The 24,666-nt window shown below is 37.3% G+C and overlaps 1 protein-coding gene across 1 annotated transcript in view; it reads left to right on the forward strand.

Annotated features, from left to right (window-relative positions):
- LOC126095773 (sodium channel protein para) overlaps positions 1–24,666 on the forward strand; it is a 923,047-nt gene that overhangs the window by 366,060 nt on the left and 532,321 nt on the right. Inside the window, exon 11 of the mRNA XM_049910580.1 lies at positions 10,102–10,254. Coding sequence (XP_049766537.1) covers positions 10,102–10,254 — 153 coding nt within the window. The remainder of the gene's footprint in view (positions 1–10,101; positions 10,255–24,666) is intronic.

A 24,666-nucleotide genomic window follows, 5' to 3' on the forward strand; every position in this document is an offset into this window, starting at 1 on the left:
ATTCCCTGATAATTTCCACAGAACCTGAAATTTTTAGGCTCTTTGGATTCTCGTAGATTGTAGCATACAGCCTGCTTAAATTAAATTTAGATAATGTTCTGTTCAAACCAATTGTGAATGCTGTAGGTTCCCCACCTACAGATTTTTAAAATACGTAACAAAATATTGACACTGGAAGTTGGATAGACACTCTGAACAGGACATACCAAATTCTTAGATGTTTGTAGATATAATTAAGGATCCTTTTTTATTGACCGAAGAACTTATAAACCTTGACATGGTGTCAGTGTTTACCAAAACAACACTGGCAAATGTGTGTAATATTCCTGTTTGCCATTAAGCATCTATCAACATTACGTTTTATGAATGTACCTAGAAGGCAACATATTTATTGTAAAACCAGGAATCTTATATAATGACCTTTCAGGCACTCCACTCTCATCAACCGTAGGGAACTCCTTCAGTTTCTACTTCAAGGTACATACAATACACAAGGCTTGTGTTTATTGACTCATTTATGAGATCGAACTTGGCTGGACCACATCTGATGAACACATTGCTATTGACCAAAGGAAATCTGTACATGTGAATAAAAATAGTAGAATGGAATTTTTTCACATTCTGAGTATGTGTAGCATTAATTGTTGGTCCATCCATCTTCCTTCTTGTGATCTATGATAAATCTACATAGCACACATTCATATATAGTATCAGGATCATTTCCAGCATGAAGTAAGTATTTAACTACCTTGTGAAGATATTCCAAGATAAAGATATACAAAAGTAAAATGATGTTGCTCCTAAATGTAATTGCAGATGCTCATTCAGCAAAGTAGCTTTCTGTATTGTGCTTATAATTGTATACATGCTACAAAGATGTCAGGTTTTGGCAACATTTCTTGTGAACAGGATGTATGCTATAAACACCATACAGTTTGGATGTGTCCTGAAAGTATTGCTGAACATTGGTAATGCATGACATATAGCCAAATAGTTAAATATATCATTTCTGGATAACATATCACCAACAGATATGGAATTATATCTGACATTACAATTAAAAACCATTCAACCACAACTTCAGATACTGACCATAAAATTCTGCCCATTGTACTGTGACTTCACAAATTACACACCAGCATCATTCATAAGTTTTTCACTTATAAATCTGTGCATTCTACGAAAAAGTCCTGGGCGGATTCCAAATATTGGATGAGTGAAGATAATTGGACACTATACAGTAGACGTGTTGTGATCTACAGGCTAATAAACAAGGTAGAGATCATTGCTAAGCTTTTGGACAGCGTCCTTCTTCAGGACTGATTAAAAAAAATCACATACACATTTTCATGACTACAGTGCCAAGACATGTAGCCATCTTGGACAATGAAGCTTAGCAAATATTTCTATCTTGTTTATATGATTTTTGAAGAATACCTTTCTTCCCATAGCATCCATCATAACATTTTAATTCTACACTCATGCTATTGCCTTTGAAAGTAGCAGACTTTCATTTGAAAGTAAAATAAACTGACATGCGGAATTATTGGAATTTAAATGTAGAATCGTTTTATGATCACAGATAGACTCCTTGTTTTTTTATTGGACCACATTGTGATAATTTCAATCTTCTCTAGTTTCCTTAAAGGATTCCTATCAAGTTATCCTCGAGGATAGTCTGAACCATCTCATATTATTGTATTAATGAATACTAGAATGAACATTCCTTCGGGTAGGCCTTGGTCAACTTCCTTTCACATCTTTTCCATTTGTGATAGTGTGTGCTAGGGGTGTAATTCCATGATACTAATGAGCTGCTGAATTCTAACCCTCCCTACTCCCCCCCAAAAAAGGGCTATAAGAAAGATGCACCCACAGTAAAGGAGATAATGAGGCTGGTATTAAATAAATCTCAGTTATTAAAATATAATTTCACAATGAAATAGACCATTGTACATTTTATCATAGTAATGAACTGTACAGAAGATAAAAATTGCATATTGAAATTCTTCTTCACAATATATCAGAGCACTTCTGTTTCATTTTTATCTAAAAATAATTCAGTAAAGGAACTTACAAGTGACATCTCTGTTTTATATATCTGTAGATTATAAACTTCTGACTTTCATGAAGCGTGTCAAAGAACAGTGAAGAAAAATTATGTATGAATCAGAAAAACACTGGGGAAACAATAGAAATAGGAGTAATAAAGTTGTGAAGGATGTACCACATGAAATAAGATGGTAAAGGATGAGAAAGATAAAAATGTAAGTGGGACAAACTGGGATTGAATGAATGTAAAAAGGATGCAGTGTGTCATTAGGCAACTTACTGTGGGTCACAAATTGTAAAGGATAAGAAAGGTTAAAATGTCAGTGGGACAAACTGGGACTGAATGAATGTAAAACATAGTGAGTGTGTCATTAGCCAACTTATTGTGGGTCATAAATGGTGATAGAATACATTGAGTAAACCTGAAGGTAAATGTAATATTTTACTTACTTAGTTCTTTGTCAAAATATGAGATTATTAGGGAAAAAAGGTCAATTCTGAGCTCTTGTCAGTGTGGTGCACTCAGCACTTGCAACATCTGTGTAAGGTAAGTGTGTCCTTTTGTTTTTTTATGCCAAATGAATAATGATTATGAAGACACATGAATAATTTTAAAAAATGTTATATACAAATAAAGGTTACATTACATGAAACTAAATACTGTGTTGGCCAGAGAACTAGGCCCAGTAAGATGTTAGGTAATAGCTGATTGGATTGAAAGTCTTGCTGAATTACACTAACATGACATCAGTTTATCTTGTGCAAAGACTGCAGATTACTAGGTGACAAGACATTTTTGTAGTAATCTTTGGTATTGTAGTGTGTAGCATACATAGAAACTGATCAGCATCAGTCCAACTGTATGATGTTCATTTATTATGATAGAAGGTTTATTTTTATTAACACAGTTAGAGAAGGTATAATACTGTTATGGTTCTAACTCTCATACAAGAAACTGAAAGAAACATTTTTTTATATAATGTTTTTAATTTTTGAATACAGTTCTGTTAGAACCTTTTATCCATCAGTTTATTTGTTTCTCATGAGCTGACCCAAAGCATGCATATAAAAACTAATTAACTGCACTGAGTGAAAATTTCACAAATGCACAACACTGCGAAAAGGATTGATCTTCACATTTGTAAGAATTATCTTTCAAGAGGAATCATAGAATATACATCATTGAGTGACCATAGATTTAAAATGAGTTATGGACTGGTTGATATTTTTGCCAAACACCATTCACAAATACAATAATTACAGGAAAAAAAGATGTTAGTACATTGTGTACCTTCCAATGCACAGTTTATAATTACATGCTGGGTGAGATTATACGGGGTGGTCCACAGGTGTGAGCTATCCTTCCAAAACAAAAACAGAGAGATAAACAAATATTTACAATCAAGTAATATGAGATGGGGGACCGGGGGTGGCAACCTGTGAAGTTACATTTCCAGTGTGGTGGCCATTTTGGAAGCCACCATCTTGGATGCAACTTGTAATTTTCAAATGCAAGGTGGTCATGTGATGTATCAGACACGTAAGGAATAACATGAGAGAAACAATGATACCTTTCACTTTTGCATAGATTTATTTATTGTTATGTTATGAGTGATGTTTCTTTCTTATAGCCCATGTGAAAGCTGATGGCATTAACACAAGCTGAAAGCACTGAAATTGTTCTGATATAAGAAGAGAAGTCCATTGACGAGGGTTTCAACCTATGCTTCCCTGACACCATTAGCCATAGTGTTATGGCGAAATTTCTCATAAAATAATATGAAACTGGCTCCGTGACATACAAATTGAAATTTTGACGATCCAAAACAGCTATGGATGAAGCAACATCAACTGTTCTGTAAGAAATTAGGAAACTGGGGTGATTTATACATCAGTAATAAGAATTTTTGCCACTTGCAAATGTCAGCCTTACAGCACGATCCAAATCATCAAGTGCTTTCCAGAATAACTAATGTGGAAGATGGACGAAAATTATCATTTCTGCCATGGTAGTTCGTGGAGGTCCAGATATCCACCAAGTTCCCTGGATTTAAATCCATTAGATTTCTATCTGTGGAAATAGAGAGCTAAATGAATAGAGTTACAGATACTCGCTAGATGTCAACCCTCACTGGATGAATCTGTCAAAGGTAGAAATAAAAGTGATATTTTAGTGTGGAATATGGGGTTCTGACATTGTGGACCATTGTTCATTCAGGATACAATAAAAGCAGACAGATGTCAACAGTTGTTGGATGAAGATCTACTGCAGTCTGAAGACAGGACATTTTCAACTTACTTTCAGGACAGTGGTGTCCCACTTGATCACAGTTTAGCTGTTCGTGCATACTTGAATATCCAGTTTTTGCAAACATTGGTGGGTTGTGGAGGACCAGATATCCACCATGTTCCCGAGATTTAAATCCATTAGATTTCTGTCTGTGAGGACAAGTGAAAGCAATTGCTCTTGGGGTGAAGATCAGAGTGGATTGTTGATGTTTGTGCTCACATTCTGGTTCATGCGTTCGTAAAGTTCATCAGAAATGGGTGAAGGGGATAACAACCTTCCAGTGTGTTGGCACATGACTTCATTTTCGTTTGAAAACTACAAGTTGCACCCAATATGGCAGCTTCCAAAATGACCAATATGTTGGTAACATACCCTCACAGGTTTTCCCCCTTTTCCATCCCTTACTTCTTGTCCTTAAATCTCTGTTTAACAACCTGGTTTTCTTTTAGAAGGGTGTTCCACATCTATGGATCACCATGTAAATTTAGCTGTAGGCTTTGTTGAGCAATGGCATTTATACAGCAGCTATAAGATATGTGAGTGCTGTCACCTAATCCTTATCTGACGTCATTGTAGGAATGCTAAACTAAATGTCTAGAATGTTCTGCAGCTATGTGAAAGAACATTCTTTCAGAAAGAAATAAGTGATATTGTTATGAATAAATAAAAAAATTAAAGACTAGAAACCATAATATGAATAATTGAAATATGCAAGTCTTGTAACAGCTTTTTATAAGGTGAGGGTCAACAGCTGTAAAGTATGTTATAAAATGCACTTTAACCACCATGTGTTTATTTGTCCCATTATTTATCTACTGGTTTTGGTTATTAATCATCACCCAGGATGTAGGATACAATAGATTAGTTAAAAACATTCCATATTCCTTTGAAGCTAAACAGTATAAAAATTATTCAGTGAAATTGTACAAACACCTGACATAATTTGTCTTGTAAATTGACAGTCATATCTTATCTCAAAGAGACAGACCATCCTTGATGAAGCTTAATAACGACAACTGGTTGATGACTAATGGGACAAATAAAGACAGTTGATAGTTAAAATGCATTCTACAAAAAGAGCTTCTAACAGCACTGGTGTAAGTAGAACTAGAACACCACTCTTGTTGACATAAGTTTCATGTTCAATACTGAAACTGGGTGGAGTACCAACTGTTTAAGTATGTTACCAAAGTCCAGTGAATTATAGAGTACCCTTAGACTGACTCTTTAATTAAAAGTTATCAGCTTGATGGCTACATGCAAAAAAGTAAATAAATAAATTAACTTACTTTTCTTCTAAAACATTTATTTGGGAAATCAAGCCCTTGATGAGCAGTGAATTGTACCATATTATATACAGAACCTATCAATGTGAAAATGGAAATGACAAAAAATTTTGTTAGTTAATGCATTTGTTTTGGAGTAGTCATTCATTTGTTTTGAGTTACTGATTGCCTGTACTGCTAGTTTAGTCATCAGCAGATAAGCCCTTTTGTAATGTACATTTGAAATCCACAATGAATATTTTAGGCACATTGTCTGGCACTGTTTCAACTGCTTATATTACGCTATGAAAACTGCAACAGCCATGGCCTCAATAAATCCAAACACAGTAGATACGCACAACAATACTCTTCCTTTTATGACCACAGTTATCAGCTTTACGAGGTGCATTCAAGTTCTAAGGCCTACGATTTTTTTTCTCCAGACTGGAAAGAGATAGAAACATGCGCATTGTTTTAAAATGAGGCCGCGTTCATTGTCAATACGTCCCAGAGATGGCAGCACCGTACGGCAGATGGAATTTTACCACCAGCGGCGAGAATGAGAACTGTTTTAAATACTTAAAATGGCGACATTTTCCTTACTTGAACAGCGTGCAATCATTCGTTTTCTGAATTTGCGTGGTGTGAAACCAATTGAAATTCATCGACAGTTGAAGGAGACATGTGGTGATGGAGTTATGGATGTGTCGAAAGTGCGTTCGTGGGTGCGACAGTTTAATGAAGGCAGAACATCGTGTGACAACAAACCGAAACAACCTCGGGATCGCACAAGCCCGTCTGACGACATGATCGAGAAAGTGGAGAGAGTTGTTTTTGGGGATCGCCGAATGACTGTTGAACAGATCGCCTCCAGAGTTGGCATTTCTGTGGGTTCTGTGCACAAAATCCTGCATGACGACCTGAAAATGCGAAAAGTGTCATCCAGGTGGGTGCCACGAATGCTGACGGACGACCACATGGCTGCCCGTGTGGCATGTTGCCGAGCAATGTTGACGCGCAACGACAGCATGAATTGGACTTTCTTTTCGTCGGTTGTGACAATGGATGAGACGTGGATGCCATTTTTCAATCCAGAAACAAAGCGCCAGTCAGCTCAATGGAAGCACACAGATTCACCGCCAGCAAAAAAATTTCGGGTAACTGCCAGTGCTGAAAAAATGATGGTGTCCATGATCTGGGACAGCGAGGGCGTAATCCTTACCCATTGCATTCCAAAGGGCACTACGATAACAGGTGCATACTACGAAAATGTTTTGAAGAACAAATTCCTTCCAGCACTGCATCAAAAACGTCCGGGAAGGGCTGCGTGTGTGCTGTTTCACCAAGACAACACACCCGCACATCGAGCTAAGGTTGCGCAACAGTTTCTTCGTGATAACAGCTTTGAAGTGATTCCACATGCTCCCTACTCACCTGACCTGGCTCCTAGTTACTTTTGGCTTTTTCCAACAATGAAAGACACTCTCCGTGGCCGCACATTCACCAGCCATGCTGCTATTGCCTCAGCGATTTTCCAGTGGTCAAAACAGACTGCTAAAGAAGCCTTCGTCAGCGTTGTGGAAAATGTGTACGTCTGCAGGGCGATTACGTCGAGAAGTAACGCCAGTTTCATCGATTTTGGTTGAGTAGTTAATTGGAAAAAAAATCGGAGGCCTTAGAACTTGAATGCACCTCGTACAGTGCAGAACTGTCTAACAGAGTGGAAACGTGAAAGAAGTTATTTCAATATCATCAGTTAACTGCATGCAGGCTATTGATTGGTAGTGATGAACCATGACTGGATCTCCTTCTAAAAAGTGTTTTGACAGTTTATGGGGAACCATATAGGAAGATTGGTGCAAGATGGTTATAAGAATGTGGTGGGTTTCATAGACCCAGAAATTAATTTAAGGGTAAATGTTTTTCAGTGAAGTTCTTTAGATTTTGAAGAACACAGAAAGCATCTTTGGATCAGAACAGAAAAATTATTGGGTGAGAGAAGCCATGCTGTAATAAAATGCCTGTTATTTTTGTTGTGGATTGTCTTTATAAAGTCCACGAGAGTTTCTTATTTTACCTCATCCATACAACTTCCTCTCTGTTTTCTTCACTTTTTGCTGTAGTGTTACTTATCATTTTTTTTATTTGTTATATGTTCTCTCTTTTGCTTATGTGTAGAATTGCTTTTTCTTATATATTATTTTGGGTATGGTATTAGACTATTATTGACTTTTCATCATTGATTACCTTTTTAATATCTTTAGTTTTAGTTTTATATTTGTTTCTTTAATTCTGGTTCACTTACTTTCTCATTTATGGAGTCTGTTTCCATCTCTGCAATTCTTAATGCAAGTTCTGTTATTCCCATTTTCGTCTGAGTAATAGCTCAATGAGCATCTAAACCACCATATTTCTCCTTGTTCTCAGAAAAATTAGCTGTACATCTGTAGTAGTCAGGTCTTTACCAGTTATATTGAAAAGTGTAGTCCAAAATGAAATGCCATCTACAACAATTAAAAGCTCTATTTTAACAGATCGAAAGGTAGAATATGATTAATGACCACATGTCAAAGCAAAACAAACATCAGCCTTTCAGGACAGTGGAGCTGTTACTGATATGATACAATGTAGTGGAAAAAATTCCTTCCAAGAAGGATGCAGCAGCATAGTTGGAACTTTAATATTGAACTAACAATTTTCATCATTCTGTCCCTACTTCCTATCCTTTTTGTCGAAATTATTATATATCTTAGTTCATTTCATCAAAATGTCTGTGAAATGCTTCAAATTTTGTTGAAGGTATAAGATCTTGAATTACATTGTAGCACCTGACATCCAGGTTTCTTTATACTGAAATTATTCCTTTAACAAATTAAAGACATACTACTACAACTAATACAGTTAGTGAAGTTCTTATGTTCCTCATTGTCTTTATGTTTTGACTCTGTGTGTGTGTGTGTTTGTTCCTACAGATAACAGATACTCATGCATGTTGTGTAGCCTGAGAGTAGATAATGGTATGAGTGCATGTCTTTGTTTTGTGTGAAGGATGGTAGAGGATGCAATTGAGAGGAGGGTCAGAGAAAGAGTGAGGGAGTGGGAGAGAAATATAATAAAATCCAGCTTTCAGATTTTTCATTTGTGCTCATATTAGTTGTAAATGACCTGTATTTCATATTAAACATTGATGTGTCATTACCAGAGTACATGAATAAGAACTTTTGTTTGTTTATAATGAATATGAATGTCTGAAATACTGCGATTGCCAAAGAAAACAATCTGAGCTCACTAGCTACACAGAGATCTTGAGATGTTCAACAGACATTTTAGGAACAACAACTCAACTTTGAGCTCTTAGAACTGTGTGTTTTAATGTAAGAAGGAGGGCAACAAAAGAGCAAGTATACACAATATGGTGGTAAGGCAAGTGGAGAGGTCAGCCTACAAAGATCATTTCGCTGTAGAGACATTTATTTTTTGCCAAGAAACTAACAGAAAGATCTGTCTCTCTTAGAGCTCACTTTGATCTTTCAACTGAAATTCACCAAATTGTTTTCTCTTTTTGTTTTGTCTCTCCATTGCATTATTCAAAGAAGCAGAATCTAGTTACTGTTCTAAAAGTGTTTTTAGTCCTTACCACAATCAACATGGTAAGTGCAAAGTTTTGATCTAGTGCTGTTAGGAGCAAAAATTGTCTCATTTTATTTTTTGTTTGTAGAATGACAGCTTAAAACAATAATTGATTGTATTTACTTACTTGTTTTGGTACTAATGCTCATGTGTGTTACATTTTTCTGTACCTAACTTTGCTCTAGGTATTTAATTGTTGAACCAGTCGTAGAGCAAGGTTTTTTTTCATTTTGCAAAAGATCTTATTAAATATATAGCAGTAAAATGTAAGCCGAGTTAGATTAACTAACATAATATGTAGGATAGAGTTTGCAAGAGCTGTAATATTTTTGTTAATGTTTGTGGCTGCTTCTTCAGTACGTGTTTGAAATTATTACAGTATTCTTGTGGTGGCAGATGGCTGTAAGATTCTGAGAATTAAAGTTTTGGTTGTTAACATAAATTATTGGTGTAACTGTTTCCCAGTATGTGAGTCACTTTCGTTAATCCTCGGTGAATTTTACTTTGAACATTATTTGCATAATTTTCAGGGGGATACAGAATCAGCCAAATAAACCACATCATTTCATTGAAAATGAAAGACTTCTTATGTCATGTAGAATTTGCTTTTTACATCATACTTGCTTTTCACATTTTCTGAAAATTGCAGAGTGCGCCTCCTGAGCATTTCATCCAAAGTCATATGAAACTTTAGAAGCATTTTAATTTCATTTGCTGCTAAATTAGTTTATAACATTCAGCTGCTATTTCATTTAAATAAATTCAAATAAAACATTTTCTGCTCAAAAACTGTGGCCTTGCCTATAAATTATAATACTGATATTGGATAGGAGATGTGGAATGCTTGTGATAGCCACATTACAGGCCAGCCTGAGTCTTCCGGGCTCTCCATTCAACCTGAGGCGAGGTTCACGGGGCAGCCACCAGTTCACGCTGAGAAACGGCCGTGGTCGCTTTGTGGGACCCCCAGGAGGGGACCGCAAGCCTCTCGTGCTCTCCACCTACTTAGATGCCCAAGTATGTCCTATCTCATGAGCATCAGTTCACAACAATTATCTAAGCTTTTGTACTCTTTCTTTTACTTATCTGATTTTCAGATACATTTTCTATATCTACTGTAGGTGGAACTTCCATTTCATAAACTGCAGTTCTGAATATTGGCTTTTTTGTTATCCTTTGTTTCCTAAAATTTGTTTAATTTGCTTTGGTGTGTTGTTTCACAGTTATTGATTTTCTTCTTTTGCACAATAAACTATATTCTGCACTAGTTTCCATTAATTTTGCACACAGCCCTGCCTTCCATAAAACCAAGGTCTGTGCCATTTCATATATAGATTGGCACTGTAATACTGCTTTTTTCTGTAGTTTGTTAATGTAATCTGAAGTCTTTCAGAATTTTTTTAGAACTTGTAATATCTGAAGATACACTTCTCAAAAGGTAGGATCCTAAGATTTGTAGAATTCTGGAGACTTGCTTTGTAGCATGATTTTAAAAGAAATTTGTGAAATTTGTTTTGTAGTTTCGCCAAACCACTGCAAGTTCCCTTTAGATGTATTTGTAAATTAGTAATAGATTTAACAAGTGTTACAAAGAGATTTCTGGGATTATTAGCAGAAATTCACAGTAACTCATAGTCTTCTGCTGTTAGTTGTCCAAGGGTGAACTCTTAACTGCATACTTACTTTTTGTAGTTTTGGGTTTGCTGCATGTAGACAGCCTCTTCTGTTTTGTGTGAAGAAGTGACAAATAGGAAGAATGAGAGGGACGGGGATGGGGATGGGGGAGTGTTCTGGGCTAGGGATGAAGAAAAAAAAAGTGAGAGAGGGAGGTCGAAGATCAGTTTGTAGACAAGCAAATGGGAATAAAGCACCTGTGAAGGAAAGAAAGAGGAAAAATGTGCTAGAATTACTTCTGGTAAGTTGCATATTTGATTATTTACTTACAAAAATGGAAGTTACTCATGAACCATTTCATCCTGGATTTTGCTTTCCTTTGTGCTGTCAGGTGGATGACCCCAGTTGCAGGTTGCATACGTTACAGCTTCCTTAGGCAACAAAAGTTTTATTTTCAATATTTAATAAAATTACTGACAAATTTAAATTTAAAATGCTATCATAACACATTAAGTCAAATATTAAAGATAGTTACTGTGTTCCTTGAGGCAGTATAACTCGTGGCGCACAAAGTACATAGTCCGTATCATCCACTACTTGAGAATGAGAGCACTTGAGAACTTCCAAAAACTTAACATGTAATTTGAAGCCTTTTGGAAACTTTCTTCACTGACACTCCCTACAAAAAATGAAAGGAAAAAAGTTTATTGCTTCTTATATTTTCGGTTTTCATGCAGTAAAATTTCAGCATTGGACATGATGTTTTAATTTGTTGCTTCTTTACTACTAACTCCATCCACAACCTGCAAAATTATATCATTGTACGACCAATAGTTCGGGGAATACGATTTTTTGTGCATGGGAGTTCTGTCTTTTAAAAATTGGGTTTTATTGGGTTTATTGCTAGCTTGTAACGTGCATACAAAAATATTAGTTGTTGTAGTTTCATATAACATCAAAGAGATTTAGTTTTCCTACCTACAATGTTTGTAAACTGCTGCCTTGTACTGTCACAACGTCAGATACAGTTAGACAAACTTTACACATGGATTCATTAATATTTATGTAGGTTTTTCTGGCAGTTTTTATTATAATGCTAACTAGAACAAATATATAAAATTAATTCTATGCAGAATCATGTTAGTTTTATGAAGAGCTACTTACATTTCTTAAACTTGCTTTTATTGCATATAGCAAAGAAAACAACATAGAGGATTAAAAATCTGAAAGTGTATTAAAGTAAATTGTTGTTTTGAAGGGATCAAACAGTTTTTGTTCAACATTTTGTAAAATCCTTGGAAGTCAATCAATGTGAAGTTCAAAATAGTGTAACAACATATTTTGAAGCTGAAAGTAAGAGTTCCTTTCATATTGTTCTGTTGGTTTAATTAGTGCAGTGAAGTGTGAAAAATTGAATCACTTACAAAATTCATTCGTAAATAAAATCAAACGTACGTCAAAATAGAGTAAACAAGGGTCTATCTAAGTTGCGTTTATATTTAGAGAGGAAAATTGAAACCAAAGATTTATAAAAGTGAGAGCATACAGAACTCTGGCTTCTGTTTCCAGTGTAGGTCCATAAAGGCAAGAGAGGGGAAAGCTATTAAAAATATAGGAAACAGTTCACTTGTTAAAAACCTTGGGTCAAGGAAGGTGCAAACAATGAATAATAGAATAAAGATTGATCTGTCCAAGCTGTCAGTAATGGACAACGAATGTGCACAGTTTCTTCCTCAAGACGTCATGGATGGTTTAATATGAGGAAAAAGTTATAATTCTATTTTTCAAAAAGTATTGTGCAATTGTCAGCCAGTAGGTTTACAGAAAAGTAAGTAACAGATAAAGTAATTTACAAGAATCTGTGTATGAGGAAAATTTTGGGAATGAAACAGTCTCCTAAATACATGAGAAAGTGAAGGTAGGAGACTCTTTCACATGCCTCTCTATTTCCATTATAGCGGAATCAGCTCTATCAAAAATTATAAAAAGCCAGTCCTCGACTGAGAAGTGGAGATAGAATGTCAAAAGCTTTTTGTATATCAAGTGGCATGATGTTAACAGTATCATCTTGTAGAGTTTCCTTCCACTTGTAGTGTCTGTTTGGAACACAAGCCTCTTCACCTTCTCTGAACTTCCCACTACCTATCTGCCACTACTCTAGCCCAGTATTACACTTCCTACCATGCTCTTTAGCGACTTGCACTTTTGCTTCCTCTGTGGTCTCTTGATATCCATACTTATCTCATGCATCTTCCTAGGCCTCTTCTTCTCATCTATTTCATCCCATTTTAATAAATTTTTCTCAGTCTTTTCTTGTAGGGGCTTCTCATGTATTGTATGCCTAATGCTTTCATTTAGCATCTTTTCCAATTTTGTGACAGCTACCTGCCATCTTGAAAACTTCATGTCACTTTCTCTCACCTTTGAAAACTTCATGTCACTTTCTCTCACCTTATGTTCTTCCTTTCCTTGATGAAATAGATTTCTGCATTGTATGAAATAACTGGTAAAAAGGGTCAATCACATACAACCTGCAGCCCTTTTGTTTCATAGATAAAAAAATTAAAACAAGGTTTGCAGGAAATGATAGTAGGCAGAGGAACATGTAATTTTGTTGTACGGGGATTACACAAGTATTGTTTTTTGCATGCAACAATGAACTTTTTTAAAAGGCATTTTACAGCTCTTGAAAGCCTGAACACAGCGATACAAAGCTTCTTATGTTAGCATTGAAACTTTTAGCAGAAGCATCCAAGAAATATGCTATAAGTGAGAGGCAAGGCTGCTGGAATTGGCTATTGCAGTGTGAACATGACCAAATGGTGCTCTTATGCCAGGCTCTGCCATTGTATCAGGAATTTACACTGTTTACTTCCTCCTATGCAAACTGTAGTCTTAAACATGTACACATAAACAGTAGTTTCCCTAAGCCCCCTCTCATACACTAGATGTTAGCATTCAGTTCCATTTACAACATCTGTAGATGATTCTTTATCTGTGTTGTATAAAGCTGGGCCAAGGGACTTTACATTTTATCTCAGTAGCATAGGCCTATCTTCTTTGCTGCATGTAATACGAGGTGCATTCAAGTTCTAAGGCCTCCGATTTTTTTTCTAATTAACTACTCAGCCGAATTCGATGAAACTGGCGTTCTTCTCGACGTAATTGCCCTGCAGACGTACACATTTTTCACAACGCTGGCGCCATGATTCCATGGCAGCGGCGAAGGCTTCTTTAGGAGTCTGTTTTGACCACTGGAAAATCGCTGAGGCAATAGCAGCACGGCTGGTGAATGTGCGGCCACGGAGAATGTCTTTCATTGTTGGAAAAAGCCAAAAGTCACTAGGAGCCAGGTCAGGTGAGTAGGGAGCATGAGGAATCACTTCAAAGTTGTTATCAAGAAGAAACTGTTGCGTAACGTTAGCTCGATGTGCAGGTGTGTTGTCTTGGTGAAACAGCACAAGCACCCGGACGTTTTAGTTGCAGTGCAGGAAGGAATTTGTTCTTCAAAACATTTTCGTAGGATGCACCTGTTACCGTAGTGCCCTTTGGAACCCAATGGGTAAGGATTACGCCCTCGCTGTCCCAGAACATGGACACCATCATTTTTTCAGCACTGGCGGTTACCCGAAATTTTTTTGCTGGCGGTGAATCTGTGTGCTTCCATTGAGCTGACTGGTGCTTTGTTTCTGGATTGAAAAATGGCATCCACATCTCATGCATTGTCACAACCGATGAAAAGAAAGTCCCATTCATGCTGTCGTTGCGCGTCAACATTGCTTGGCAACATGCCACACGGGCAGCCATGTGGTCATCTGTCAGCATTCGTGGCACCCACCTGGATGACACTTTTTGCATTTTCAGGTCGTCATGCAGGATTGTGTGCACAGAACCCACAGAAATGCCAACTCTGGAGGCGATCTGTTCAACAGTCATTCGGCGATCCCCCAAAACAACTCTCTCCACTTTCTCGATCATGTCGTCAGACGGGCTTGTGCGATCCCGAGGTTGTTTCGGTTTGTTGTCACACGATGTTCTGCCTTCATTAAACTGTCGCACCCACGAACGCACTTTCAACACATCCATAACTCCATCACCACATGTCTCCTTCAACTGTCGATGAATTTCAATTGGTTCCACACCACACAAATTCAGAAAACGAATGATTGCACCCTGTTCAAGTAAGGAAAACGCCGCCATTTTAAGTATTTAAAACAGTTCTCATTATAGCTGCTGGCAGTAAAATTCCATCTGCTGTACGGTGCTTCCATCTCTGGGACGTATTGATAATGAACGCGGCCTCATTTTAAAACAATGCGCATGTTTCTATCTCTTTCCAGTCCAGAGAAAAAAAATCGGAGGTCTTAGAACTTGAATGCACCTCATAGCAGGTCCTGATATGAGAGATCCACTAGATGGGTTTTACACCACAATGGTAAATTCTGGCTGCTTTACCTTTCAGTTTTAGCAAACTTCTAAGATACTTTTGCCAATGTTATCATTAGTAAATTTATGCCACTGTACCCATCTTTTCAAAAATTTTTGAATGCCATTGAAAGAAAGTACCTCACTTCATTTCAAAGTCATACTTTTTTCCTGTCTTCGTTCATGCAAGAAATGAGAATATTATCCAGACAACAAAGTCACTGCCTTCTATAATTAGCCAATAACCTTGTTTCGATACATTGAACCATTTGCAAAAATAAGTGGGGTAAAAGTTTTAGGTATTTCACCTTGTAAAATATGTTTCAACTATGGAAAGTCAAGGATGGAATAACAATTTGGAAATGAGAGAAGGCACTGAATCACAGACAGATACAATGAAAAAGCCTGCTTAAATATACAGCAGTGTGCTGAAAAGCAGTGCTTCCAAATTTTTATGTGAAAACTAATAAAGGTTTTTTAAATAAAGCAAATGTTGTTAATATTCCATTTCTTTATTCTTCTTGTCTACGTATTTGTAGTACACTGCCACTACAAGGCTCTGAATTGTAGCATGTAGTGTGGAGTTGTGTGATGTAACTATATCGATGTACGAGAACTAGCATGCTGTAATCACATTTCGAATTCAAAGAGTTTGTCCACACGGAGCACCCTCTGTTTCAGCATGACAATGCCAGACCACACACTTGCACTGCGACATCGGCAACAAGCCAATGCCTTGGTTTCACTGTCATCGATCAGTCTCCATACAGTCCTGACTTGGCCTCATCTGATTTTCTTCTGTTTCCAAAACTTAAAGAACACCTTGAAGCACTTCGCTTTGACAATGATGAAGTGGTGCAATCAGAGGTGTGGTTTTAGCTCTGTCAACAGTGTCAAACAGTCTACAGTGATGGTATCAACAAACTGGTCTGTCATTTGGAGAAACATGTTCGTTCCAAGGGTGACCATTTTGAGAAATATGAAGATTAAAGATGTAGAAGCTTAATAATGTTTGTTTTATTTAAAAAGCTTTGACAGTTTTCATGTAAAAAATTGGAGACATTAGTCTTCAGCACAGCCTCGTACGAGCCTTCGTACACAGTCCTTCTTCTGAAATAGAACACTTACAAACTCGCATAAGCAAAATTGACACATATGGCCACTGTCTCTGGGCACTTGGGCTTGACTGCTCTGTGTTTGATGTGAGCAGCAATCTGCTGGGGGGGGGGGGGGGGGGTTGGGGGGGGGGGGTAGCGGTGAGGAGGTGGCATGGGCATGGAGGGGGGGGGGGGAGTAAGATAAGGGTGGCAAAAGATCCTGTGCTGCCTCTGGGAGCATGCAGGGATATGGTGGGGACAGGATGGGCTGTTAAGTGCAGTATCAGGTAGCTGTGTTGTGGATTGGGGGAGGGGGGGGGATAGAGAAGGAAAAGTGAGTAGGGGGAGCATTGATGGGATAGAAGGCATGTATAGTGCTGGAGTGGGAGCAGGACAGGGGATAGGTAAGTAGAGGGCAGGGACTAGCCAAGATTCACTATCTCTCTCCCTGTCATAACCACACACAGAACTGTTGAGAAGAAGCAGTTGTCATGCAGATATAGTATCATCTCGTGTTTGAAGATAATTTTGTTGTCCATTAAATTTTTTATATCACTGAATTGGTGGTCAAAGGCTTTTCTGGCTGAGTAAGCCACTCATTTCTGTATCACATTTAGGCTAAGTGATGGGTAGTGAAACCATTTTCACTTCTAGTGTCCTATTTATGAATGTTACAGTTGTTTTCAAGCTGTGATTGTTGATAATAAACTTCATAATGGAGTAAATGTACTGTGGGTGTGCTGACAATGTGCACAAATGTATAAGGGGCTGCCTGCAAGAGATTTCTAGAGTGAACACCACACTTTATCCTTATTGCACACATCTGTGCAACAAATACCTTCTTCCTCATTGATGAGGATACAATAAGACCTAAGAAGTAAGTCAACTTTTTTACATTTTCATTTCAAAATTCTGAAGTTATTTGTAGTGCAGGAGTTGCAGAGCTTAGACGTTTGATATGATCTGTAACATGTGACTCCCTGCTCATGTTCTCATCAGTGTAAACGGACAGGACATTAGAATATTCTGCTTCATATCTTGCATTTATTATTATGGTGTGGTTGGGCCTTTTGCTGTGCTGAATTGCATGTGTTGTGTTTTATCTAAATTCAGTGAGAGTCAGTTTGCAGAGAGCCAGTTGTTAATTATCAAAAAAATATTATTTACATTTTTCAAATGTAGTAGCTACCCCATTATGCTTGAGTATAATAGTTGCATCATTAACAAACAGAACTATTTCTGCCTTTTGGGTATATGTTTGAAGATCATTTATATAAAACAGGAAAAATAACAGACTCAATTTGATCCCTGTAGTACACCTGTAACGATTATCCCCCATTCTGAAGATTCCATTTCCCTGAGTTTCTTAGTGCAATACTCTGCATCGTTGTAGTTAGATGGGATGAAAACCAGAGGGATCTCCAATACCATAATGTTTGAGCTTCTCTAAGAGAATACTGTGTACTGCCCAGTCACAATGCTTTTGCAAGGTCACAAAAGATACAAGTTGACAATACTTTGTAATTCAGATTTTGTTTAATCTGAATTGTGTATTAAAAATAGAATGTTCTTCAGAGAGACCCTTTTCAAATCCAAATTGAGGCTGACTAAGTATCTTATTTTGAGAGAAGTATATAATTTTTCCAGTACCTTCAAGTTCGAAGTAAGTAGAGAGTGATCAGTAAATCACCCAGTGAACCTTCAATGAGTCAAGTTGTATGTTAAGAGCCAGAAGAAACCATTACTGGCTATTTCCGGGAAGTGTACTATTAGTAATCTAATATCATTGGTAAGCGTAGGAATGTTTTCCACCTTAACGGTGTGTCCTTTTAAGTTTAGGGTTTGATTGACTCGTCACACATTTTCAAACATCCTCAATTAATCACTCTTTACAAGGAAGGTGCAGATGAGCTCTGAATGGAAGGAATACTGTTTATTGCCTTTAAGTGTTTCTGTCAGCGCTTATTGGGGCTTTATCTGTTAAGGTAAGTAGTGGCTTGCCATTTTATTTCCTTGTAGGGTACCTATAAGTAATTTTTATTTGTCAGGAATTGCATAAAATGAAATTTTTAAGATTGTGAGTTAAGTTGCAAATAGTCCAAACCTATTCCTTTATTCTACTGGCTACATTTGGACAATTGTCAGTATACATATTCCATCAGCAAACGTAAACTTGTAAATTATGATCAAGAGTGAGTCAAATACTGAACCTTGAAGGACACCATATTTATTTAACCCCCCGCCCCCCATCTCCAAGTCCCCATTCAAAATTTAGTTTTATTCCTGTGGTATTATGTATTATTTGTTAATATGATTCTCTTATTTATATTTTTGAGATATTGCTCCACCCATGCAAGGAAGGTGTCTTTAATGCCATATGACGTCAGTTTCACCAGTTCAGTATTATGATATACACATCCCAAGACATTGGCAGGTTCACAGAGAAAATTCAAAATTGTGTAGCTTTACCACAACTAAGTTTGTAAGATCTTATTGTTTTGTCATTAGAGAAATCTTTGTGGAAGACAAACCTTTCTCAAAATGTTATTGACAGATATATGGTTCAATGTCCTGTTGTACCACTTCTGTGTATATTAGTGTTAGGTACATTAATACTTCATATTTCACTCTTTCATGAGTTGCACCTTTATTCATCAACTTATTGAAAAATTAGGAAAAAACACATGGGAGGCACTATCAAGACAGTGCAAGATTTTAGTACTTCGGTTGGAATACCTTCTCAGTGCACAGAGTCATTAATTTACGGTGACCAAATGATTTTTCTGATCAGGACTGAGAAAGTAATTACTCTACCAAAGAGTGCTTTAAATATATTTGTAAATACAGTAACTGACCATCTTTCAGAAGTCTCTTCAGTTATCATGGAATTCTTACATCCACATACCAATACAGTTGGTCCACATTTGTGATTAATAATTACAGTGAATTTAGGATGTCTGTGTCTGGTGTTCAGAATGTAGTTTTAGATTCAGATTCAAAAACCTTTTACAGGTTGCAGATAAACAATATGCAGAAAGTTTTAAATGTCCAAATATTTTTTTTTTTTTTAAAAAGAGTGCTGTATAACCCATTTCTGTTTTTTATCGGCCTATCCAGCCTCTAGAATGTGGCACTAAAATTTGTTGTGGTAGTCTTATTCGTCCATGAATCACTTTTACATATACATTTACATATACAGCATTAGTGGCAGAAAAACTGAAAGAAAATTTGGAATACATTTCACATAAATTTTCTCAGCATGTTATAGTCTTAGGTGGAGATTTCAATTTACCAGATATAGACTGGAACACTCAGATGTTTAGGTCGGGTGGTAGGGACAGAGCATCGACTGACATTATACTGAGTGCACTATCCAAAAATCACCTCGAGCAATTAAACAGGGAACCGACTCGTGGAGATAACATCTTGGACCTACTGATAACAAACAGACCCGAACTTTTTGACTCTGTAAGTGCAGAACAGGGAATCAGTGATCATAAGGCCGTTGCAGCATCCCTTAATATGGAAGTAAATAGGAATATAAAAAAAAGGGAGGAAGGTTTATCTGTTTAGCAAGAGTAATAGAAGGCAGATTTCAGTCTACCTAACAGATCAAAATGAAAATTTCTGTTCCGACACTGACAGTGCTGAGTGTTTATGAAAAAAGTTCAAGGCAATCGTAAAATGCATTTGAGACAGGTACGTGCCAAGTAAAACTGTGAGGGCCGGGAAAAACCCACCGTGGTTCAACAACAAAGTTAGGAAACTACTGTGAAAGGAAGAGAGCTTTACTGCAAGTTTAAATGCAGCCAAAACCTCTCTGGCAAGCAGAAGCTAAACAATGTCAAAGTTAGCATAAGGAGCGCTATGCATGTTCAGTGAATTCGAAAGTACAATTCTATGTACTGACTTGACAGAAAATCCTAGGAAGTTCTGGTCTTACATTAAATCAGTAAGTGGCTCGAAACAGCATATCCAGACACTCCGGGCTTATGATGGCATTGAAACAGAGGGTGACACGCATAAAGCTGAAATACTAAACACCTTTTTCCAAAGCTGTTTCACGGAGGAACACCGCACTGCAGTTCCTTCTCTAAATCCTCGCACAAACGAAAAAATGGCTGACATAGAAATAAATGTCCAAGGAATAGAAAAGCAACTGGAATCACTCAACAGAGGAAAGTCCACTGGACCTGATGGGATACCAATTCGATTGTACACAGAGTACGCGAAAGAACTTGCCCCCTTTCTAACAGCCGTGTACCACAAGTCTCTAGAGGAACGGAAGGTTCCAAATGATTGGAAAAGAGCACAGGTAGTCCCAATCTTCAAGAAGGGTCGTCGAGCAGATGCGCAAAACTATAGACCTATATCTCTGACGTCGATCTGTTGTAGAATTTTAGAACATATTTTTTGCTCGTGTATCATGTTGTTTCTGGAAACCCAGAATCTACTCTGTAGGAATCAACATGGATTCCGGAAGCAGCAATCGTGTGAGACTCAACTCACTTTATTTGTTCATGAGACCCAGAAAATATTAGATACAGGCTCCCAGGTAGATGCTAGTTTCCTTGACTTCCGGAAGGTGTTCGATACAGTTCCGCACTGTTGCCTGATAAACAAAGTAAGAGCCTACGGAATATCAGACCAGCTGTGTGCCTGGATTGAAGAGTTTTTAGCAAACAGAACACAGCATGTTGTTCTCAATGGAGAGAAGTCTACAGATGTTAAAGTAACCTCTGGCATTCCACAGGGGAGTGATATGGGACCATTGCTTTTCACAATATACCGGGTGATCAAAAAGTCAGTATAAATTTGAAAACTGGATAAATCACGGAATAATGTAGATAGAGAGTTACAAATTGACACATATGCTTGGAATGATATGGGGTTTTATTAGAAGCAAAAAAATACAAAGTTCAAAAACTGTCCGACAGATGGCGCTTCATCTGATCAGAATAGCTATAATTAGCATAACAAAGTAAGACAAAGCAAAGATGATGTTATTTACAGTAAATGCTCAATATTTCCAACATCATTCCTCAACAATAGCTGTAGTCGAGGAGTAATGTTGTGAACAGCACTGTAAAGCATGTCAGGAGTTATGGTGAGGCATTGGCGTCGGATGTTGTCTTTCAGCATTCCTAGAGATGTCGGTCGATCACAATACACTTGCAACTTCAGGTAACCCCAAAGCCAATAATCACACGGACTGAGGTCTGAGGACCTGGGAGGCCAAGCATGACGAAAGTGGCGGCTGAGCACACGATCATCACCAAACGACGCGAGCAAGAGATCTTTCACGTGTCTAGTAATACTTTTTTTGGATCTAATAAAACCCCATGTCATTCCAAGCATGTGTGTCAATTTTTACCTCTCTATCTATATTATTCCATGGTTTATTAAGTTTTCAAATTTATACTGACTTTTTGATTACCCGGTATATAAATGACCTAGTAGATAGTGTCGGAAGTTCCATGCGGCTTTTCACGGATGATGCTGTAGTATACAGGGAAGTTGCAGCAGCCGGCCGGAGTGGCTGTGCAGTTCTAGGCGCTACAGTCTGGAACCGAGTGACCGCTACATTTGCAGGTTCGAATCCTGCCTCGGGCATGGATGTGTGTGATGTCCATAGGTTAGTTAGGTTTAATTAGTTCTAAGTTCTACGCGACTGATGACCACAGAAGTTAAGTCGCATTGTGCTCGGAGCCATTTGAATGATTTTGAAGTTGCAGCATTAGAAAATTGTAGCAAAATGCAGGAAGATCTGCAGTGGATAGGCACTTGGTGCAGGGCGTGGCAACTGACCCTTAACATAGACAAATGTAATTTATTGCGAATACATAGAAAGAAGGATCCTTTATTGTATGTTTATAGCAGTATATATACTGGTAGCAGTTACTTCTGTAAAATATCTGGAAGTATGCGTGCAGAACAATTTACAGTGGAATGATCATATAAAATTAATTTTTGGTAAGGCGGGTACCAGGTTGAGATTCATTGGGAGAGTCCTTAGAAAACATAGTCCATCAACAAAGGAGGTGGCTTACAAATACTCGTTCAACCTATACTTGAGTATTACTCATCAGTGTGGGATCCATACCAGATCGGGTTGACAGTGGAGATAGACAAGATCCAAAGAAGAGTGGCGCATTTCGTCACAGGGTTATTTGGTAAGCGTGATAGCGTTACAGAGATGTTTAGCAAACTCAAGTGGCAGACTCTGCAAGATAGGCACTCTGCATCGAGGTGTAGCTTCCTGTCCAGGTTTCGAGAGGGTGCGTTTCTGGATGAGGTATCGAATATATACTTATACCTCCCGAGGAGATCACGAATGTAAAATTAGAGAGATTCGAGCACACACGGAGGCTTTCCGGCAGTTGTTCTTCTCGCAAACCATACGTGACTGGAACAGAAAAGGGAGGTAATGACAGTGGCACATAAAGTGCCCTCCGCCACACACTGTTGGGTGGCTTGCGGCGGAGTATAAATGTTGATGTAGACATGTAATGCATTATTTTTGTTCTTTTATTTTTTTTTAAGAAAAAGAACCATTATTCATATATACAAACATTTCATTACTTACAGGTCTAGTTAAAAATGGATGAGAACAGACACTGGCTGTGGCTTTATATTAGGAACCATCCCAGCATTTACCTTAGGTAATTCTTGTAGACCACAGAAAATTTGTGCAGTGGCTTGCAAAGTATATATATAGATTTAAAATGTAAATCAGAATTTCCAGATGGGATTGAGGCCTCCATCCTCTTGAATACAATACCAGTCTGTATAAAAAATTGCAGTCTCATTCATTGTATCCCTACAGTATAATACCGTTCTGTAATGAAGTTATTTAACAATGTAAAAAGCTAGAGTTACACTGTTTGTTCATTTCTCAATGCATTATTTTATAATGTAGCCCTACACACTATCAGATGACTGCAGATTGATACTGCTGCCCGTAATAAATGGCTGTCTTGCTGTAAATAGATTCTTTACATCCTTTAAGTTGATTTTCATTAAAGATGATTTTTTGCTTTTTTGGGTGTACAGTTTCACAACTCCCTGTATCAAAATGTTTTTAAGATTATATATTACATCATACACAAATGGAGCCATTGGGTCATCACCCTGAAAATTGAGTAAAAATCATTTCAACAAGAGTGCTGCCAATGTTGAAGCTATCAATTTGTCATTGACAACTTCAGAAACAACTCTGAAACAAGTTTATAATTGTTTTAATATACGGATAGGTGATAGTGGTTTATGAAATCAATAAAGTTACATAAATGGTCAGTTTGAAGTGATAATTGAAAACTGCTATTGTGTAGTGTTAAAGGGAGAGCAATGTCTTTTTCAGCGTAGCTAATTCCCCCCCGTATTACAAACTGTAGCAAAAAGGTGTGACCCAATTCTCATGGCACATTCCTCACATACATATGATGATGGTTATTATGATGATATTTGGTTTGTGGGGCACTCAACTGCATGGTTATCAGTACCCGTACAAATTCCCAATCTTTTCACAGTCCAGTCTCACCACTTTTTTTTCAAATGATGATGAAATGATGAGGACAAAACAAACACCCAGTCCCAGGGCTGAGAAAATCAAACCCAGGACCCCATGATCTAGAGGCAACAATGCTAGCCACTAGACCATGAGCTCCAGACTCATGTATGGAAGAAGAAAATATATTCCAAGGGCATTGACCCGAAAATACTTTATTTCTATGTTAGAAGTCAGTTTCTACAACTCTTCTTAGTATATTAATCATGAGGAACACAGGTGAACAAAATGCATGAGCATACCACATCATAATATTTTTTTCATGAAAAATTCCTTCTTTAGCATTTATAAATAATATTTTCTTTAGAAGCTGAACATTTATATCAAAATACAGAGGACGGTTTCCATTGCACAATAAAGTATATCTTTTATTGTACTGAGAAAGACACATCTTCTAGCAAATCAAAAGTATTCTTTAAGGAATCATTCTAAATTTGTCTATTAAATTTGGATGGAAGCACATTAGGCTGTTGCAAACAGTTAGCAACAATATCAGCCCAAACGTCATCAGACTTCCTTTTTTAATGAAGTGCTCCAATAGTTACCTGGAAGATTTACATCAGCCCATATGTGCTAGTTGTGAAGATATTCAGTTTTATCACATTGTACAGTACAGCTGCAATCAATAAAATAATGGTCAATTGTATCAAAGGAAAACTGCACCAAGAACTCTAACATACATGAGACAGAATTGCTGACCAAGAGGTGAAATGTTTATTACTGCCA

This window comes from Schistocerca cancellata, chromosome 8, assembly GCF_023864275.1.
Source record: "Schistocerca cancellata isolate TAMUIC-IGC-003103 chromosome 8, iqSchCanc2.1, whole genome shotgun sequence".
Lineage (NCBI taxonomy): Eukaryota > Metazoa > Arthropoda > Insecta > Orthoptera > Acrididae > Schistocerca > Schistocerca cancellata.